Source organism: Triticum aestivum, chromosome 6B, assembly GCF_018294505.1.
Source record: "Triticum aestivum cultivar Chinese Spring chromosome 6B, IWGSC CS RefSeq v2.1, whole genome shotgun sequence".
NCBI lineage: Eukaryota > Viridiplantae > Streptophyta > Magnoliopsida > Poales > Poaceae > Triticum > Triticum aestivum.
Window position 1 is genome coordinate 697,285,864 of NC_057810.1, and position 22,230 is coordinate 697,308,093.

At 46.3% G+C, this 22,230-nt stretch overlaps 1 protein-coding gene, 1 long non-coding RNA gene and 1 pseudogene across 2 annotated transcripts in view; 2 read left to right on the forward strand and 1 right to left on the reverse strand.

The window, feature by feature from the left end:
* LOC123139461 (wall-associated receptor kinase-like 8) overlaps positions 1–10,729 on the forward strand; it is a 67,889-nt gene extending 57,160 nt beyond the window's left edge. Inside the window, exon 2 of the mRNA XM_044559262.1 lies at positions 9,883–10,729. Within this exon, the coding sequence (XP_044415197.1) occupies positions 9,883–10,497 (615 nt within the window). The 3' untranslated portion in view covers positions 10,498–10,729. The remainder of the gene's footprint in view (positions 1–9,882) is intronic.
* Positions 4,480–8,816, forward strand: LOC123139462 (uncharacterized). Its single transcript, XR_006469582.1, has 4 exons — positions 4,480–6,494; positions 6,600–6,746; positions 8,261–8,361; positions 8,532–8,816. It is a non-coding gene; the product is annotated as an uncharacterized lncRNA (long non-coding RNA).
* Positions 10,730–11,508: 779 nt separating the features above from the next.
* LOC123139663 (putative wall-associated receptor kinase-like 16) lies at positions 11,509–13,190 on the reverse strand (annotated as a pseudogene).
* Between the last annotated feature and the right edge of the window lie 9,040 nt (positions 13,191–22,230).

Consider the following 22,230-nt stretch of genomic DNA (forward strand, 5'->3'; position numbering starts at 1 on the left):
CCGTTAGGGGGGGCCACGCCCCGGAGACGCGTGCCGCCTCTTCGGACATGCCACCACACCACCCCGCATGTATGAGGGCCCGGTGCGACGCTCCGGTGGCATTGCTACCCCCCAGGGCCCCCGACCCGCCTAACCCTGTAGCGTTTGACCACGGGATCTAGCCCTTTGACTTTGCACGGACGGGATTTGACCAGTGGACCTCTCCACCCGGTTGTGTTAGGTCAGCCCATAGGAACACTTTGGAGCAACATCCGGGCCAGACCCACAGCAAGATCCCCTCCGTGTAGACCCGACGCGTCCGTTTCCCCCCTCCAGGTGCCGGCGGTGGCGCCGTCCGTGAGGGGGGCCAAACCCCGGAGACGCGTGCCGCCTCTTCGGACATGCCACCACACCACCCCGCATGTATGAGGGCCCGGTGCGATGCTCCGGTGGCATTGCTACCCCCCAGGGCCCCTGTCCTGCCTAACCCTAGAGCGGTTGACCACGAGATCTTGCCCTTTGACTTTCCACGGACAGGCTTTGAACAGTGGACCTCTCCACCCGGTTGTGTTAGGTCAGCTCAGAGGGACACCTGGGAGCAACATCCGGGCCAAACCGACAGCTACATCCCCTCCGTGTAGACCCGATGCGTCCGTTTTCCCCCTCCAGGTGCCGGCGGCGGCGCCGTCCGTGAGGGGGGGCACACCCGGACACGCGTGCCGGGCGTTTGCAACCACCACAACACTTCCAAACACATGAGAGGCTGCCTACGCAAGATTTGGCGGCATGCTAGCCCCCGGAGGCCGCCGGCCACAGCCGTAGACGCGCGAAGGGCAATCCGCGTAGAGGGGATTTTTCGGATACTTCTCCATCACCAAAAATTATGAAAAAAATATTATCGTTCCTATAGCACATGTGCACACGTCGTGCAAAAAAAACTCATGATTTTATCGCGCTCCGAGTATTTAATAATATTCACGCCGCATCGTTACCGCAGAATGGCTACTACCGTGTCATCGCCGTCCGTTAGGGGGGGCCACGCCCCGGAGACGCGTGCCGCCTCTTCGGACATGCCACCACACCACCCCGCATGTATGAGGGCCCGGTGCGACGCTCCGGTGGCATTGCTACCCCCCAGGGCCCCCGACCCGCCTAACCCTGTAGCGTTTGACCACGGGATCTAGCCCTTTGACTTTGCACGGACGGGATTTGACCAGTGGACCTCTCCACCCGGTTGTGTTAGGTCAGCCCATAGGAACACTTTGGAGCAACATCCGGGCCAGACCCACAGCAAGATCCCCTCCGTGTAGACCCGACGCGTCCGTTTCCCCCCTCCAGGTGCCGGCGGTGGCGCCGTCCGTGAGGGGGGCCAAACCCCGGAGACGCGTGCCGCCTCTTCGGACATGCCACCACACCACCCCGCATGTATGAGGGCCCGGTGCGATGCTCCGGTGGCATTGCTACCCCCCAGGGCCCCTGTCCTGCCTAACCCTAGAGCGGTTGACCACGAGATCTTGCCCTTTGACTTTCCACGGACAGGCTTTGAACAGTGGACCTCTCCACCCGGTTGTGTTAGGTCAGCTCAGAGGGACACCTGGGAGCAACATCCGGGCCAAACCGACAGCTACATCCCCTCCGTGTAGACCCGATGCGTCCGTTTTCCCCCTCCAGGTGCCGGCGGCGGCGCCGTCCGTGAGGGGGGGCACACCCGGACACGCGTGCCGGGCGTTTGCAACCACCACAACACTTCCAAACACATGAGAGGCTGCCTACGCAAGATTTGGCGGCATGCTAGCCCCCGGAGGCCGCCGGCCACAGCCGTAGACGCGCGAAGGGCAATCCGCGTAGAGGGGATTTTTCGGATACTTCTCCATCACCAAAAATTATGAAAAAAATATTATCGTTCCTATAGCACATGTGCACACGTCGTGCAAAAAAACTCATGATTTTATCGCGCTCCGAGTATTTAATAATATTCACGCCGCATCGTTACCGCAGAATGGCTACTACCGTGTCATCGCCGTCCGTTAGGGGGGGCCACGCCCCGGAGACGCGTGCCGCCTCTTCGGACATGCCACCACACCACCCCGCATGTATGAGGGCCCGGTGCGATGCTCCGGTGGCATTGCTACCCCCCAGGGCCCCCGACCCGCCTAACCCTGTAGCGTTTGACCACGGGATCTAGCCCTTTGACTTTCCACGGACGGGATTTGACCAGTGGACCTCTCCACCCGGTTGTGTTAGGTCAGCCCATAGGAACACTTTGGAGCAACATCCGGGCCAGACCCACAGCAAGATCCCCTCCGTGTAGACCCGACGCGTCCGTTTCCCCCCTCCAGGTGCCGGCGGTGGCGCCGTCCGTGAGGGGGGCCAAACCCCGGAGACGCGTGCCGCCTCTTCGGACATGCCACCACACCACCCCGCATGTATGAGGGCCCGGTGCGACGCTCCGATGGCATTGCTACCCCCCCCCCCCAAGGCCCCTGTCCTGCCTAACCCTAGAGCGGTTGACCATGAGATCTTGCCCTTTGACTTTCCACGGACAGGCTTTGAACAGTGGACCTCTCCACCCGGTTGTGTTAGGTCAGCTCAGAGGGACACCTGGGAGCAACATCCGGGCCAAACCGACAGCTACATCCCCTCCGTGTAGACCCGATGCGTCCGTTTTCCCCCTCCAGGTGCCGGCGGCGGCGCCGTCCGTGAGGGGGGGCACACCCGGACACGCGTGCCGGGCGTTTGCAACCACCACAACACTTCCAAACACATGAGAGGCTGCCTACGCAAGATTTGGTGGCATGCTAGCCCCCGGAGGCCGCCGGCCACAGCCGTAGACGCGCGAAGGGCAATCCGCGTAGAGGGGATTTTTCGGATACTTCTCCATCACCAAAAATTATGAAAAAAATATTATCGTTCCTATAGCACATGTGCACACGTCGTGCAAAAAAAACTCATGATTTTATCGCGCTCCGAGTATTTAATAATATTCACGCCGCATCGTTACCGCAGAATGGCTACTACCGTGTCATCGCCGTCCGTTAGGGGGGGCCACGCCCCGGAGACGCGTGCCGCCTCTTCGGACATGCCACCACACCACCCCACATGTATGAGGGCTCGGTGCGATGCTCCGGTGGCATTGCTACCCCCCAGGGCCCCGACCCGCCTAACCCTGTAGCGTTTGACCACGGGATCTAGCCCTTTGACTTTGCACGGACGGGATTTGACCAGTGGACCTCTCCACCCGGTTGTGTTAGGTCAGCCCATAAGAACACTTTGGAGCAACATCCGGGCCAGACCCACAGCAAGATCCCCTCCGTGTAGACCCGACGCGTCCGTTTCCCCCCTCCAGGTGCCGGCGGTGGCGCCGTCCGTGAGGGGGGCCAAACCCCGGAGACGCGTGCCGCCTCTTCGGACATGCCACCACACCACCCCGCATGTATGAGGGCCCGGTGCGATGCTCCGGTGGCATTGCTACCCCCCAGGGCCCCTGTCCTGCCTAACCCTAGAGCGGTTGACCACGAGATCTTGCCCTTTGACTTTCCACGGACAGGCTTTGAACAGTGGACCTCTCCACCCGGTTGTGTTAGGTCAGCTCAAAGGGACACCTGGGAGAAACATCCGGGCCAAAGCGACAGCTACATCCCCTCCGTGTAGACCCGATGCGTCCGTTTTCCCCCTCCAGGTGACGGCGGCGGCGCCGTCCGTGAGGGGGGCCACGCCCCTGAGATGTGTGCCGCCTCTTTGAACATGCCACAACACCACCTCGCACATGTATGAGGGTCCGGTACGATGCTCCGGTGGCATTGCTACCCCCCCCCCAGGGCCCCCGTCCCGCCTAACCGTGGAGCGGTTGGCCACGAGATCTAGCCTTTTGACTTCCCACGGACGGGCTTTGACCAGTGGACCTCTGCACCCGGTTGTGTCAGGTCACCCGTAGGGACACCCGGGAGCAACATCCGGGCCAAACCCACAGCTACATCCACCGTGTAGACCCGACGCGTCCGTTTCCCCCCTCCAGGTGCCGGCGCCGTCCATGAGGGGGGCACACCGCGGACGTGAGGGGGGTCACACTCTGGAGACGGGTGTCGGGCGTTTGCAACCGCCACAAAACTTTTGTCGGCATAGCTGTTTTTGATTTTAATAAAATATAATGATCTATATTCAAAAGAACATGACCGCACATTATTAACGTGCTCGAAAAAATACAAACCATATATATATATATATTCATAATATATGAAAAAAATACAAACTACATATATATTCATATGTATGTTTATATTTAACATGCTACATGTTAGTTTATATAATAATACATAAAAAAGCTTAAAAAATACATATGAAAAAAAGTCTACCTATGCCGACGGCTATGCCGTCGGCATAGAGACGGCCAGGTTTTAGGCGGCGGGCGGCGTGCCGCGGATCGCTGACGTGGCATGTATGCCGATGGCAGCCGTCGGCTTAGCTCATGGACGGTGCGCCGCGGATCTATGACATGGCATGACGATATATGCCGACGGCCGGCCGTCCAGGCCGTCGGCATAGATTTGACGACGTTAGCCGCTGGTCACGGGCGGGGTCGCCGGGCCCACGGGTATGCCGACGGCCTGGTTATGCCGACGGCTGCTGTCGCCATGTTCGCAGCTGGGCCGACGACATATGTATGCCGACGGGTGCCGTCGGCTTAGCTCGTGGTAGCCCGACGGCCAAGGTACGCCGACGACCAAGACGTGGCTGTCGGCATAGCGCAAAGTAGGCCGACGGCAGCCGTCGGCATTGATTTGGCCGTCGGGGTAGGGCCAGTTTCCGGTAGTGCATAGATTTATCCTAATCATATGTTCAGATAAAATAGTTCAGGTTCATATCTATGCTCAATTTGAAATTAAATATGGTATGTGCCTTTTGAATCTGCAATAGTTTCAGCCTGTAGGCTTTACTTTGCTTTTGAATCTGTAGTATTTTCAGCTTGGTTTTGGTTATATGCTTGAACATAATAACTCAAGTTTGTATTTATGTGTGGTTACAAATAAATAAGAGAAGCATTCTTGTAGGCTTTACTTGTGCTTTCAAATCTGTAGTATTTTCAACTTGTTTTTGTTGTATGCTTGAACAGAATAACTCAAGTTTGCATTTATGTGTGCTAACAAATAAATAAGAGAAGCATTTGTTATGTTTGAAGCAACAACAGACTGTACAAGCCGGGGTGATTTTTGTCGTACCATACAAAATCAATGAGACAAACCGTTTGTTTTCAATCTCGCTTGTGCATTTCTTGTGTCTTATCTTATAGTCGTCGTTGCTATATGCTTTACTTTGAGAACAGATGGACTCTTTTATGTTGATCTTGAGAGAAATTTCCTTTTTAGTTTTTCTTAGATGTACTTTGATCTGCTGTGAGTCTTGTGGTCCCAATCACTATGTTTATTTTATCTTAATTACGAGTTGTCCTGAATCCGACGTTGTCCGCACAACTAGGAGGGGGGTGGAGATGAAATGGGGCCAAATGATCCCGCGGCAACAATAGCAGATCTAAATTCATGTTGCTAGGGTGCAGACTGACCTGAATTCGAGGAAAAATATGGGGATGAAAGTGCCATTTTTCCTGCCAATTCCATATTTCAACAGCTTTCAGAGACACATCTTCCTTTTTCAGCAGCGTGCCTCTGCGTCATACAGCGGGCCTCTGTTTCGGAATAGTCATAGAAGATGATTTTTAGATTATTTATTTGGAAACATATATTGCGCATACAACTGAAATCTCCTTATGTTCAAGTTGATTTCAGCCACCCTTGGATCCCTTAGTATGACTACTTACATAACCTCATGTTGGAAGCAAGTTTTTTTGTTTCCCTTCAGTCATTTTCGTCATGTGAGATGAGCCGCTCTAAACTGTAATGTAGCTTGAGTATTTATCTGTACTTGAAGTCTACAAGTGTTTTCTTAAGTATACCATAACCACCTGACTGAGAATAATTAATTTCACAATTGGTAAATAAACTGAATTAAGCATTTCTTAGATTTTTTGGTTCAGAGCTTTTATTGTCTCTTTGGTAATATGTTGGAGTTTACTTTTCCTATGGCATCCATTTATTTTGGAAGTTATTTGCATGTATACTGGTATGCGGTTGTCTGTGTGCCCCCTTACAGCTGCTTATTATCTGTAAGTGGTGAAAAATATTTTCTTGAGTTTAATTGTATGTATCAAGCCACTTGGTGGAAAGACCTCTTTTGTGTCCTGACATGTGAATTGAATGATGTGGTTATATTAACATTGCTCTTTGTTTTGCTGTCCGATTCTTTATTTCCCTTTGGATGGACGCTCACGTCGGCGTGCCCCCTTTGGATGGACGCTCACGTTGGCGTGGGGTATGGCGGCCGTTGAGGGAGCCGAGCCGGCGGATGTGGAGGCTGCCGGGCGGCAGTGCTCGCGTGAAGGAGGAATATGATGATGCATGGAGTGGCGTGGAGTGCCAACCATCTCCATCGAGCGGCGGTGCTCGCATGAAGGATGAGTTCGTGTTAGTCCCCCTATCCCGATTTGGATTTTATGGATCTTTCAAAAAAAGTTCTTGTTAGGGATTTGAGTTTTTTCCATTTAACATGCTCTCATGCTAGGGTAGCAGCACTCCCCTGGCTGTGGCTGCGCATTCGACTGGCCAGTCAAGGAGCTCTGGCAAGCAGGTCCGCCTACTCTCCTTTCCCCTGAGCTCCTGCAACAACAACAGCTTATGTGTAGTATCAGCCAGAGAACTACACAAATCATGTTCCTGGTACTTTCTCACTTTTGGTTCACAGACTATGTATTGTAGTTAGTTCTGGTGATTATCAATTGATCTAAGACCACTGTACGTGCATATCTCAGACTTGAGAAGAATGCACATAGCCTTGCTGAGAACATAATAATGTTTTGATGATTATCTTGTTCATGTACTTGTTTGGATAAAACACAGAGGTTATAGAGGAATTGAAACATGTTACATTGAAATCAGAGTGCATGTTCCGTTAATCGTGGATGTTACTGTATACCTTGAGATTCAGGTAGAAGCAATAGAATCAAGGGAAAAAACCCTACCTGCATGTGTTCCGTATATGATGTTTTTCACCTGCAAGCTCTGCACTTTTTTCCTTTCAACTTTATTTCTCTTACTTTATTTCATGAATATATTCCTCTTCTCATTTCATCATTCAGTCTGTTCGTTACTTATGATGCATTATTATATGCAATCATCCGACAGTAAATTAGTATAGTTAAAAGTTCCGAGGACACCTTCTGTTCGATCTCTTTGGAAGGTTCAGTTCAATTTAATCATCACTTGGCTTCAGTGTTGTGTATCTCTATACATATCAAATTACCATCTTTAGAGAGAAAAAAATGTGTTCTAAGACAGAATGCTACCAAGAATTAATTTAGATCAAGATTCATCATGTTCATATAAGGAAAGGAGTAAAGAATTTAGCCTGGCGCTAGAAAAACTTAGATTAAAACAGAGTAGTGATAAGGAGGATAACTAATTAGATGGATCTGCCTATACTAGCACATCCACATCATTTCTAGGAAGGCACGTGTGAGATATTTCCAAGAAGTTATTTGTAATACTTTTCTAGGAGAACATTCTAATGCAAGAAACCATGACATCTTTTTATAATGGTATGTCTCCACATACACAACCATCAGGCAGTGTGTATAGTTTTTCTCACGTATGCAAGAGGGGTGTCACAAGCAGATGTCTAAGGAATCATTTTACCAAAGAACATTGGTTGCTGACATATCTGAAAATATAGCTGAAAATGTATGCATATATCTGAATTTGTACACATTGCTATCTCTGCAGAGAAACATGCATCTGAACTAGGGGTTGTAGAAGCTCACGGATAGTAGTAAGAAAATAGTGCCATTTAGATCCAGGCAGTGTGATGGTTTAAATTATGTTTCTCTGACGTGCTCTTGATGTAGTTAATAGCTTTGTAGATGTTTCCTCAGTTGATTAGATGTTGTCTAGGACTGCATTTTCTTTGGAAAGACCAAGCAATGTGCATGCCAATCAGATCTGTGGCTTTGAACAATAGGTGACAGGTTGTGTTTTCAATTGATTCATGGTCTGTTGTTTTTTAAAAACGCTTGGCACATCCTCAACAAAATCCTGATTAAACGATAGGCTTGGCATATCTTATTTATCACTGTGGTTGCTTTTATCCGCAACTGATTTCTCTGATTCCTCTCCCATGCTGAATTGTTTTGGGCAATTCCCGAAGGCCTTATGTTTTATGTTATTGGGAACTGCAGGACACCCAGCGAGTGTTTAGGATCCCAGACAGGGCAGTTCTTGACATGCTCCTGGCACACCTTGGACTATCACCAGCTCTTTTGCACATACATGTGATGTGGTACATTCTTTCTCTTCATGTTTTAAGAAATTACTTTAGGATACTTCATGTTTTACTGTTATTCTCTATGATCATTAGATTTTCATTTTGCATTGTTATCCTGTCACTAGATAGTGTCTTGTAGCCTGTTTTCCTGATGTTTATTTGAATATGTTTTCTTTTATCCACAGATGAAGCCCATCCATTTGTCCGTTCTTCGTCAGGGTCACAAAGTCTTTGTGCCAGGATTCTTCCCTTTGTAAATATGAAAGCGTGTATGATCTATTCACAGACTTGCTCTGCTGCTTTGTAGCCCAACTGATTATGTACTCTTGATCGTCCTCATGGCATCTGTCAACTCCATTGTGAATCATCTCTTTATCCTAAGGCTGTACTCGCTATGCTAGAATGATAGATGATATAGTAAATACATCTTTTCTTTTTACAAGGCTCATATCGTAAGGATTGTCGTGTCCTGTGAACCAAGTTCAGTATGTTGTCTATTAGATATATTCCTATTTCTTGTTTAGAATGTGATGCTCCAGTTCAGATAATCAGTACTGCATATTTTGGCTGATATTTCTACTACAGAGCACTTGGTGGCGATGGATAAGTGTCGGACGCGATGGGTTTCTTGTTTGAAGAGATTTGCATTGTTGACTATTATAGACTTTTTCTGTGTAACTTAAAAAGTGTTAACATATTTTTAAAATATTACTATAAATTTGAAATCTGTTCACATGTTTCAAAATTGTTCGTTCAATTTTAGAAGTGTCTGCACATCTATATCGCGCTCATATCATATTCTTCACTGCATGTTATCTATTATGATTGCATATATTAAACTTGGGTTAATACTGACTTAGAATTACCTGTTTCGAAAATGTTGGGACCGGCACCCTCGCGCCAGGGCGCAAACCCGATCTAGTAGGTGTTATGGTTGGACTGGGCGCTGCCTTGGGAATGCTACTTGTTGGTTTGAGTGGGGTATTCTTTTTCTATAGATGGAAAAGAGGTATCAGGAAACAACGACGCAGGATGTACTTCCGTAAAAACCAGGGCCTTCTGTTGGAACAACTCATATTGTCTGATGAAAATGCAAGTGATAGGACAACGATCTTCTCCTTAGAAGAGTTGGAGAAGGCAACAAACAATTTTGATGATGCTCGAATTGTCGGACGTGGAGGGAATGGCATGGTATACAAAGGCATCTTATCTGACCAGCGTGTGGTAGCTATAAAAAAGTCAAAACTTGTTGAGGAAGCTGAGATCAATGAGTTTATTAATGAGGTTGCAATCCTCTCTCAGATAAATCATCGAAATATCGTGAAGCTCTTTGGATGTTGTCTTGAAACAGAGGTGCCCCTGTTGGTGTCTGTTTTTATCCCTAATGACTCTTTATTTGATGTCCTGCGTGGTGAGTCAGTCAGTGGGCACTCTCTATCCTGGGACGACTGTTTGAGGATTGCTCTAGAATCTGTTGGAGCTCTATGTTATTTACATACATCTGCTTCCATATCAGTTTTTCATCATGATGTCAAGTCCTCTAATATATTGTTGGATGCATATTACACCGCTAAAGTTTCGGATTTTGGTGCGTCGAGAACAGCTCCAATTCACCAAACTCATGTGACTACAAATGTACAAGGAACATTTGGATACTTGGATCCAAAATATTATCAAACCGGTAAACTAAACGAGAAAAGTGATGTGTATAGTTTTGGTGTGTTACTCCTAGAGTTGCTCACAAGAAAAGAGCCAGTTTTCCGAAGCAATGCAGGTGGAGAGTGTTATCAAAACTTGTCCATCTACTTCATTTCAGAGATCAAAGTGAGGCCAGTAAGAGAGGTGGTGGCTACTCAAGTTCTTGAAGAAGCAACTGAAGATGAAATTAATACCATTGCCTCTCTTGTGGAGATGTGTTTGCGTCTCCGGGGAGAAGAAAGGCCTACCATGAAGCAAGTGGAGAGTACATTACAATATTTGCGAACAAAAAGGTTGACCTCATGTCAAATTGGTGAAGGAAGCGACGAAGAGATCCAACCATTAGTCACTAACTGTCAACCACCAACTGTCCCTAGTTATCAACCTTTGGCCATTCAAATGGCCGACAAAGGCCATTCCCAATCCTCTACTACTTTCTTCAGTCTGGAGTGACAGTTCATGTCATATGCTGATCTGGTTCTCAAATATTTCTGGAATTCCGAGTTATAACTTTGTAGTGGAGATGCTGAACAGTACTGCAGTGAAGAGTTTAAGAGTTATTCTATGTTTTTCCTTTAGAATTACAGTGAAGAGTTTAAGAGTTATTCTATGTTGTTGTTTTTCCAGAATTTTTATTTTCATACAAGAGTTCTTTCAAGAATTTGCTACTCAGAATAAATTCAACTCTCACAAATTGGGTTGCTTTCTTCAAATTTTAGTTGTCTTGATAGTCAATCTTGGATAATCTTTTTGTACACATGTTCTACTATGTCAAGGTATACATGTGCCATTTTTGTCCATGCTTTTGGATTCCAGTGAGTCGAGGGTGGTCAAACCGCTTTGCTCATTGAACACAGTCTTGCATTGCCAGCACCCAGCAGCACTAAACTTAGTATCTGGAAAATGCATGAAGCATGATGGTATTTCTTTAACAATGAAACTAAAATATCTTCACAAAACTCAGTACGGGATAAGGCTAATTCTTGATACCTTCCGTTCTCAGTGGCTACCGTGATATAACTCCGATGACAATAGACTACAGAAAATAAAATTAAAAAAACAAGATTTCTAGGCCTTCGGCCCAATCGCATGACTCTGTTCCAGTGTGGTGTGAATATGACGGTGCAGAGCAGAGGACTCTGTTTCCATGATTTGGTTCAAGAAAAAGTCTGAGCCCAAGTAAAGCATATGGTCCTTTTTGTTGGTAACCTTTTGGGGGGATGTCGCATGGTACTTCCGAGGAGCATATCCCCTACAGTTGTTGTTGTTGTTGTTTCATAGAACATTTCTCTCTTATTCTTTTCGTTGCATTTATCTTTTGTTAATGAACATTCTTTTCTGTTCTCACAAAAAAGAAGATTCCTTTCCCAAGTAACTCTTGTGCATTTCTGTCGTTACACCCAAAAGACTTTACACATCTGTGTCGACTTTAAGAAACAGTCCCGGCAACGCCTTGTAGAAAACTTACAAGCTAAAAGTATATGTACTACCCTCTTCAAGATCAAGCACGATCTTGCGGTCTCAACTTATAATTCACTTCATGTTGTTGCTCACCGTCTCTGCCAAGCAAGCTTTGCCCCTCCTCCGGATCAGCACCAGCCTGACCCCATGGGTTCCGTTGATACCTCCTCAGAGCTTCCAACTTCTCTGCAACTTCCTTCATCGACGGACGCTCCTCCCTCATCATGCTCACACACCGCATCACGAGGTGTGTTACTTCCTCCAGTGCCTCCGGGCCCATCTCCAATCTCACCTGGTCGTCAAGGAGCTCACCGTGCTGGCCAGCTTTCACGGCCGTCATGAACCGGGACACAAGGCTCCTGTCCTCCTCTGGCCCGTCAAAGCAGAGCACCTTCTTTCCCATCAAGAGCTCGAGCAGAACGACGCCAAAACTGTACACGTTACTCTTGTCCGTTAGCTGGCATGTCATGAGGTACTCCGGATCTAGGTACCCGCAGGTGCCTTGCACCAGTGTCGCAATCTCGGCCTCGTCACTTGGTGCTAGCTTCGACGCCCCAAAGTCAGAGACTTTGGCGGTGAGGCTGCCGTCGAGCAGGATGTTGGACGTCTTGACATCACCGTGGAGGATCGGTGGCGAGGCCGACGAGTGCATGTACGACAGCGCCTCGGCCGACTCTGCCGCTATCCGTAGGCGGGTGTCGAGTGCCTTGTTGGTGTCGTGGCCCTCGCCGCCATGGATGTAGTGGTAGAGAGTGCCGTTGGAGACATACTCATAGACCAACATAGGCACCTCCACCTCGAGGCAGCAACCGTGCAGCTTGACGACGTTTCGGTGGTTGATCTGGGAGAGGATGAGCATCACCCTCGCGAACTCCTTTGTCTCTGTGGCCTCCATCATTTTAGACTTCTTGATGGCCACAATGGTCTTGTCCTCCAGAACACCTCTGTACACAATGCCGTGGCCGCCGCGACCGAGGATCTGGTCAGCGGCAAAGTTGTTGGTGGCCTTCTTGAGCTCCTCTTCCGAGAATATCTTGAACCCGCCACTGCCTCCCCCGGCGGCGCCACCGTAGGAGCGCATCTACGGCTGCAGGATGACGCCTCCTATGTGCTCGAAGAAGCTCTGCTTTGCCTTGATGAGTTTTCTCTTCTGCAGCCCCAAGTAGAGCCAGAAGCACATGAACACTGACAAGAACACCCCCACGCTGACTCCTAGATATGACACATTGCATACTCGATCATTAGTTTAGATTCATTATTATCTATAAATTGCACGACGAACCAACAAGCTAAATGAATGTGTTACCTGTAAAGATCTTCAGAGCTAAGGTGAACTTGTCCTTTGGCCGGCAGCCATCCTTCCTGGTGGCATCTCCACTTGTCCCGGGAGGGCACTGGCAACTGTAGCTTCCCTGCGTGTTTGTGCAGACCCCGTAGCACGGGTATTCGCCTTTCAGTTGGCACTCGTCGATGTCTTCAGTTTGCAAAGTCATTTCAACATTTGATCAGGCAAACCACAAATGTAGTACGTAATAGAGCACATCGTCGCACTCGAGCTGGAAGCCCTGCTGGCCGTCGTCGCGGAAGCAGCCGGCGCCGATGCCCAAGGGGTAGGGGACGGCTGAGGCAGCTGCCGCCCGCAAATGCAGCACGATGAGCAGCAGCAGTATGGTGGTAGTCGCCATCCTAGCTTGACATGGTCTCCTCTGTTGGTTGCTCTGCTCGGATATATACATAGGCGGTGAGTCGGTGACGTGAGCTCAGTGGACGATGGAGATGGACCGATGGTGGATGTGAATGCGATGAGCCGATGAGCATCAGGCAGGTTTGACTTGGCTGGTCTCGCAGAAAGTAGTCAAGTGGATCAATATTCAATTGCCTATTGCCAATTATCCATGTGACCGTGTCAAGGCATCTGCTTAGTGCTTACTAATGTTCAGCTTCATGCGAACAATAAAATAAACTGCAAAAAGTAAAGTAAAGTGGCATGAGACGTGAATAACTGTTGTTGGAATAGATAGGACTAACTTGTTCCAGGGAGTTCGGAATCCCCGCTAGTATGTACTTCCTCAGTTCCATATTATTCGTCGCTGATTTCTGTACTAAATCAGCGACGAGTAATATGAAACGGAGGGAATATCTAACATGACCGATACCTAAGCATAATTCTAAGTCGGGTTTCTAAAGCGGTCTTCTTTTATCCCCTATTGCAACCCTCAGGGAGGAGGACCCCATCACTAATCTATCTCTGTAAGGCTAGTCACAGTGGGGAGTATCATATACTAATATCATGCATATGATACTACCTCCATAGTGCATAGTATCATAAAGTAGTATCATAGATGATCATATTTATTGTCATGCATGACACAAAGTAGCATAGCATTTAACATGATACGGTATCTACCTATGTTACTCTAACCCTCTCTCTCTTCTTTAATTGTGTGCCCGGTTATGTTACCCCCACTATAGCCAGCCTAACCAACCATCATGCCTACAGTAATTACTTTCTGTCCAAAAGAGGCATATCTTGGATAATCGACTTCACTCAACATCAAGAATATTACTAACACAAACATATAAAGAGGATATCAAATTCTATTACCAAACGATCATAAACATACCAGGGTTCCTCCATATCCCCGAGAACTAGGGAATCTACTCACACATCACACATCGAGAGTACAAGCATCGCGGGATGAATTGTAATAAACACGGTAATAGCGTTGGAGTAATACACAAGTGGAGACACACCAGCTAACGTATTACAAAGTGATGGAGATGGGGTGGTGATGACAGTGACGGATGAAAATAGTGTCCTCTCATGCGGTGACGCGGTGGTGGGGTCCTCCAATCAATTCCCCCTCTCGAATCCTTCCAGAGAGGGTTCTTCGTTTTGGGCGTGTTTTTGGATGCGTTCTGTATCTCCTCGTTGATCCGTGTGCACGGGGGCTAAATAGTTGACCTAACAGAGTCAACGGTGGCTGGTACAACCACTGGTACTAGCGTAGCGGACGCCGTCGATCGCCCGAGAGCCTCCTACGTGGTTTGTTTCTTCTCTCATTTGCTTTGCTTCTTTATGGTAATATGGTATTTCATTTATTAGGGTGATTTATCATCATAAGTTGGCCTTCTTTCCTTAGACTCCGTATAATTTTCGTACATAACGTCCTGGCGGAAACATGTAGAAAAAGGTGCGTGAATGCAATAAAATCCAAAGAATTCTACACTACTGAATGAAATAAAATATGCAAATTGTCGCATAAATTGGACTCACCAGTGAGCATGAGCGGCGAGGAGCGACCATCGATGAAAGAAGTTGCCAAGAGGTTGGAGGCATTGAGGAGGTACCAGAGCCCAGAGGCACCCATGGGGCCAGGTTGGTGCTGGTGATCCGGAGGAGGGCCAAAGCTTACTTGGCAGGGAGTAACAATGTGATATGAATTGTAAGTTCAAACCATAGGACGTACTTGATCTTGAAGAGGATAGTACATACACCTTTTAGGGCCTCTTTCATTTGCGGGTCTTAAAAACATACAATTGGGGAAACATGAGAATATGGTAGAATTTTATGTGCAAAACAAACGAAAATTGCTTTTGGAGGCTGAGCTCCATGGAGGCCTCCATTTGCAAAATTCATATTTTTACATTTCAAAAACTTCTGAAGAAATTACATATATACATGAAGGCATAATGTACATGTGTGTAAATGTTCAAGACAAAATACATTGAAATGAGAGCTGTGCAAAAAAAAAACAAATCTAGGGCTTTTCAACACATGATACTATTCACCCTCAAAGTCCATGAATTTGTCTTTTTTGTACAAGTCGCATTTCAATGTATTTCGTCCTGAATTTTTATGCACACATACATTTCATCATTGTATACTTGCATAATTTTTTCAGATTTTTTTAAATAGGAAAGTTTGAATTTTCAATTTTTCAAAAATAAAGGGCTCCATAGAGCCCGGTCATCAAAATGCCCCACTTCAAAATGAAGGATTATGAAAACACAACCGCTGAGTGTTTGATTTGTAAGAATAGGAAAACACACAGGCATCTAAAACACATGATCAAATTGAGGTTAAAACAGCAAAAATAAGAAAAGGTTAATATTATATTATATGTTGTTTTTGCTTTGTTCTTTGTGCATATAAATATAAAAATAAAGACATTTGACTGGATTGTGTAATTCATTTGTTTTTTTCTTTGACATTCGAACCAAAGGTAACATTTCACCATTTTTCTTATGACCCCCTCCTTTGATTCAAATATGATAACTAGTGTCACTGTACGGAAAAAAAATCATCCCTATATTTGCCTTGCACCGTTCATATGAATCGAAGAGGCCCTTAGCTTGTTGATTCTTCTAATAAATCTTGCAAAAGTAGAGAAACCATGTGTGTGCTTGGGCCGCCCTATTTCCCTGTCCATGTTAGATTTTGATTTTCTTGATATGAGATGGACCCTCCTATGTTGCGCGCATTCAAATCGGGGCTCCAGTCAACCCCAACTTTCACTATGAGTTGCTTTCAGCTCACCAAGAAAATATGGGGGAACCTGACATCTATTTCTTCTAACTTTTGGTGGGGTGAAGCTAATGGTGAGAAAAAGGTTCACTGGATCGCGTGGAAGAAAATGTGTGAGAGCAAGCAGGAGGGAGGGATGGGGTTTCGAGACATTGAAGCGTTCAATCAGGCCCTACTTGCTAAACAAGCATGGAGACTGCTGCAAGTCCCTTCTTCTCTGTGTGGACGCGTCCTCAAAGCACGCTATTATGATCATGGATCTATCCTCAATGCAACATGTCCGGGGGGGGGGTGCATCATACACCTTCAGAAGTATTCTGCATGGCAGAAATCTGCTTTTGGACGGACTAATATGGCGAGTGGGCGATGGTTCCACCATCCGCATTGATCATGATAATTGGATCCCCCGCAAAGGTAGCCTACGGCCACTGGGCCAGGTGTATATGTCGGGGATTACAAGGGTGAGCCATCTACTAAATGATGAGGCTACAAGTTGGGATCGACACAAGCTAGAAGCAATGTTCATCGATGGGGATGTACAGGATATCCTACAGATTTGTGTCGGCGGACCGGGTACTGAGGACATCGTAGCTTGGAATTTTACGAACGATGGAAAATTTTCGGTGAAGTCAGCTTACCACCTATGCATGGAGAAGAAGAAGGCGAGAACCGGACAGTCGGGCTCGTCCTCAAAGGCGGTGAACCACCGGAGTTGGCTAGCACTTTGGGGCACCAACGCGCCAGGGAAAGTGTTGATCCATGTGTGGCGGCTGACCAAGAACAACTTGGCGGTGGGCTCAAAACTTCTTCGTAGAAGGATCAAGCCCGGCGTCTTTTGCCCGGCTTGTGGTCATGAGGAAACTTTGTATCACAGATTTTGGGGCTGCTATCATTCCATGCTTTTCTAGAAGGAGCTGAACTCGGTATTGGGTGCAAGGGTGGAGATCCCACCTCGATCTATGTGCACCGAGAGTTTGGTTGCATCATGGATGCTTCAGTGGATGTCGGATGCCTCAGAGGACGACAAGTCGGCGATGGCCCAGGGCTTATATGCGATATGGCTGGCAAGAAATGACACCCGTGATGGAAGAAGAATCGAAGAGGCCAACATGGTGGCGAGGAGAGTAGCAGCGCTCATGGAAGAATGGAAGAAAGTCCGGGGCCAGACGGAGACCTTGTCATCACCTACCCAACGTGCAAGCTGGGAACCACCAGCGTCGGGTTGGCTCAAGGCCAACGTCGATGGAGCTATGTCTCGGTCGAGGCAAGGAGGAGGTGGTGGTGTTCTGTTCAGAGATGAAGATGGAACCTTCAGAGGTGCGGATGTTGTTCTTCTTCCAGATATCACATTGGCAGAAGTGGCGAAGCTGCTGGCATGCAGGAGGGCGGTCGATCTAGCTCTGCAAAGAGGTGTGCCCAAACTCCATCTGGAGACCGATTGCCTTAACGTGGCCAGGATGCTAAATGAGCAAGATCGAAATTTGTCGTCGGTGGGTATCTTGGTGGAAGAAATCAAAATGATGGCCACAAACATAGGGGAGTTCAGAGCTACTTGGGTGAGAAGGGAGGCGAAGAAAGCGGCTCATGAGATTGCCCGTTTCGGTTTTTGTAATAGCATTTCGGTTTCTTGGGAGATGTCTCCCCCAGATTGTATTCTCAGTATTGTTTCTGACGAACTTCCTAATTTAGCTTAATAAAGTGGGGAAGTGACTTTAAAAAAGAAAAGAAAATTGCCGATAGTCTAACCATACCGTACGGAGGTAAAGAAGAGCCGCTCTTATAAGAGGAAAGTCTAGTTTTCACCATAAAATCCTTCTTGATGGATCCATACCCCACCCCCCCAGCCCCCCCCCCCCCCCCCCCGACTCCAAAACCAAATTATTTGCACCCTAAAATTTACAAAATTAGGTCAATGTGGCCCTTGAGTGGTTTTGTGTCATATCCGTAGTGTGTTTTGATTCTAATGGTGTTGCGGATGTGACCTATAAGATGAGGTGGTAGTTAACGGTAAGGGGTGAAGTTTTTCATTTCCGCAACGAATCCTATTAGATGGCACCGTCCTTCGCTAGCTCGTCCACCAGCCGCCCTTCCTCTTCGCCAACCATGGTGTAGTTGTCGTAGTCGTCGGTGCCGTACCGGGAGGGCTAATGGAGTACGAGACGGACCAGCTCTGTCATTACTGTGTGAAGGCGCCTCGATTGATTTCGTCGAGTGTGATGAATGCTGGTCGGAGGTACTACAACCGCGCGAAATCTAATTAAGGTAACGTTCTATGCTTCCCTTTTCTATGTTTTGGCCATCGGCTTTGACCCGTCTGTACAATACAAAAGATCCAAAATTTGTGTTAAGGTGTGGATTGTTGTTTCTTCATGTCTCAGGATGATCCAAACATCCAGTTTGTCAACTGGTTGATTGGTAATTTGTGTGGTGATGTGAACCGTCTAATGGCCGACGTAAGGAATCTGAAGATTCAGAACCAACAACTTGAGCGTTCACCGATGGAGGCCAAGTACACCATTTTTGTTATTGTTGTTTATGCCCTTAATTTTCAAGCAAAACATGATGAAGAAGTGGCTGGACCGAATAAGGATGTTGAGACAATGAAATTCAAGTTCATGTGTGTTGTCTTTTGTTGTATTGTCAGTGTGATTTATATGGCTTAGAAGTGATATTGGCGTATGTTGTCAATCTTAGTTTGGAGAATACTGGAGAGCAGAACATGTTCTACTAGACGCTTTGAAATGAATGCAACTTGTGATGCTCTGAAATTCAGAAGCATGCTTGTGCCGCTTGCTCTAGTTGTATGTTTACATGTGTGTTTCCTCCTTTTTTCAGTTTGCAATGAAGTAAATATAATATAAGTTATATACACAAGTTACTCAGCTCTAGAGCATCTTTCATACCACCAGAACATATGTAACATGCTTAAGTTACTCGGCTCTAGAGAAGAACTAGAGCATAGCACATTGATGCAAATGAACCTTCTTTTTTTAGTCACTAAACTTGTTAAGTTATCATCAAAATCAGTCGAAACACCATAAGCCATCATGCGCAATGCGACTGTCACCTTCTGGATGGTGCTATGTTCAAGATTTCTAGCGCAATTCCTTCTATGCTCTAAGTATTGATCATGTTGTTCACACAGTTGGCAATGTGGTGGAACAAATTCGAAGACATTCTAAACCAGCATCAAAAGTATCGCTTTGGATATGTTGAAGCTGGACCAAAGTAGAGGCGCATCAATCAAGCATGAGCCTCTTGCTTGTCCCTCTGAATTACCTCACGCCCATAAATGGAACCACCATGCTTCGGCTACTTGTTCTTGTGCATCATCGTGATCAAAGGAACGCCTGTCATGTCATATTTTTCTTTGGACGAGGAATCTTTCAATGAAGAACCAATCACATGAACTCATCTACAATGCAATAATTTGAATTACCATCTACTCATTTGTTCATGACAAAAATGAAAGATAGCAAAACAAATTACCTTGTACACAATTCGTCAAGCACCTAGAGTGTGAGGAGGAGCAGACCAGCCGGCGGCGTGTCAAAGACTATGTGTTAGTTGTGTTGGGACTAATCGGCTGCATGGACGTCGGGAAGGGACTCATAGCCGCCGGTAGGTGAACGTCTTGGGGGAAAAAGCGGCGCGGCTCGATGGCGATGTTGCGAGGCAGCAGCAGCCGCACGATAGCTACTAGTCCGCGCCGGGGTCTCCAGCAGGGCGACGAGCTCCATTACATGCGGCCAAGGGTAGCTCGCAGCCGGACTCGCTCTGGATGGTGGTGCAGTGGCGGAGCTCAAATCCCAATCATTTGGCAAATATAAAGCACTAGGAATTCACTTTGGATTGGGATAAATCTCATCTAAGTTGAACGACTGGGATTTAACTCATGTGCCAAGTTTTAGGCGCCCCATTGGAGATGGCCTAATATGTATAACATTCATATGATCGAGAAATAAAATTCAAGTAAGAGCACATGCATTTTTATGGTCATTGGCTTAAGTGCTTACCGCTATTCTCGCAAAAATGTGTTTACTGTTATTGTTAATTGTGTTAGCTTTTTCTCTAATAAAGTTTAACGAATCTTGTAAACTCGATAAGAAATCAGCAAATTAAGAATGTCAAACACAAATAAAATACAATAAATATGTGTTCATGTGCCATTGGCCAGTTGTTATATCCCCGTGAAGAGGAACAATGAAGTTGACCATGGAAGAACCAAGAGACGGGCACTTCGACATTTAAGGACAAACCACTTTTTGACACCTTACACACTCTTAATAGCATCTCACTTGACAGTTTTGTACTCTAGAGAACTCTATCAACCTATTGTGTACTCTTTTTTTTCAAACACTCCTAAGATAGTCAAGGATACAACAAATGCAATCATATATAAACATGTTGTAGTTCATTAAATGGCGTGCATTAATTTATGGATGATTGAATTTTTTTATTGCTTTGCTTATATTTATGGTGAAACTCGGTGAAATCTTTTATTCCAAACTAAATTTAAAAAGTAAAATAGTTTTGTGATAGAGTTTTTCACAATAAAATGTACTTATAATGATGAACATGAGAATATAAAAATGATAAGATCTCTTAATAATTCTTATAATTATTTTAGAAAAAACAGTAGATAGTATAGTGAACCATATGTGAATGAGAATCATAAAAAGTATGGAGAAATAAAAAAGTTTGGTACAAATAAAGAAGGATTAGTACTAATTGAAAAAACTAGCGATTTGCACAATCGGTGTTGTACAAACAAACCAAAGAAAAATGATTGTTGAAGCCCAATAAAACGTTCAGTTTTGTATACGACAATGAGAAGATATGTTTAGGGTTTTTCAATTACCATATACTAGATGCATCATCACGTCGGGTAGAATCAAACGCACAATCTCCTTGTTTTTCAGACAGCTGACGTGACACTACCCCTTTCCCTGTCTACTTCTCTTGGCCAAGCCCCGCAATGAACTGGAGATAGCTTGGAAGGAGAGGAGAATAGAATGAACGGTGTGTTTGTTGCAAAACTTGCTTCTAACCACGGCAACCACTGCCCTCTTTATCTCGACCTTTTGCATGCCTTTAGGATTGCTGCCTCGCATTGATTGCTTGTAGTATAGCTATCTCTTCGTTTGTATTCAGAATCATGTATTCATCCACTATGTCCATGTTCTGGTACATGTACTGGCCTAGTATGCAGACTAACGCGGATAGTTTCATGGACCAAGTTTGGTCCCGATCCCGGCCAACTATCACACTGTGTGTGGCAACTGGACGATATTAATCAATCCTCCCCCGCGGTCAATATGTGAAGTTTTGGTGCAACAAATAATCTGACCCCTCATTGAAAACCAGCGTTTTTTTACCGCTGAACTGATTTTCTTTTTATGTTAATGCAAAACAATCAAACATAATCAAAATAGCCCACCACTCCCATTGCACGATATGCCTGCATATGCAGCAACTTCTGTGCGTCACATTTTTTTGCTTTTGTTTTTATTGTTGCATGACATATTTTGCCCCCAAATGTTTCTATGTAATTCATTTAGTTCAAATCAATCAATAGCTTGCTTTCCTAATCACCCACGTTTATTCGTCAGGTGTGGTTAGAGCACACCTAATATTTTATTGTTTTTACTGTTCTAGAAGGAAACAACCAGGCCAGCCCGTTCATACCCCCACCCTGATATTACTAACCGGGTGGGGCTAAATTTCGTGTTTTGACCCTTTTTCGATACCTATTCGAAATATGACCCTAGTTTGAAATTTTTTCGAGATCAGACCCTTTTGCTACCGCCAGGGTCCATGGCGGTAGGGTATAAGAGCCTACCGCCAAGGTCCCTGGCGGTAGGGTTGCATGCCCTACCGAAAAATCCTGCTAAGTATTGAACACAGTGCCTGCTCGTGCCTACCGCCGAGCACCTTGGCGGTAGGGTTGTATAGGCTACCGCCAATCTGTTTGGCGGTAGGGATGTTTTCTACCGCCAAGGTCCCTGGTGGTAGGCTGTTACACCCTACCGCCATTGACTCTGGCGGTAGCAAAAGGGTTAGATCTCGCCGCCATTGACTCTGGCTGTAGCAAAAGGGTCAGATCTCGAATTTTTTTCAAACCAGGGTCAGATCTCGAATAGGTTTCAGAAAAGGGTCAAAACACGAAATTCTTGTTTTGACCCTTTTCCCAAACA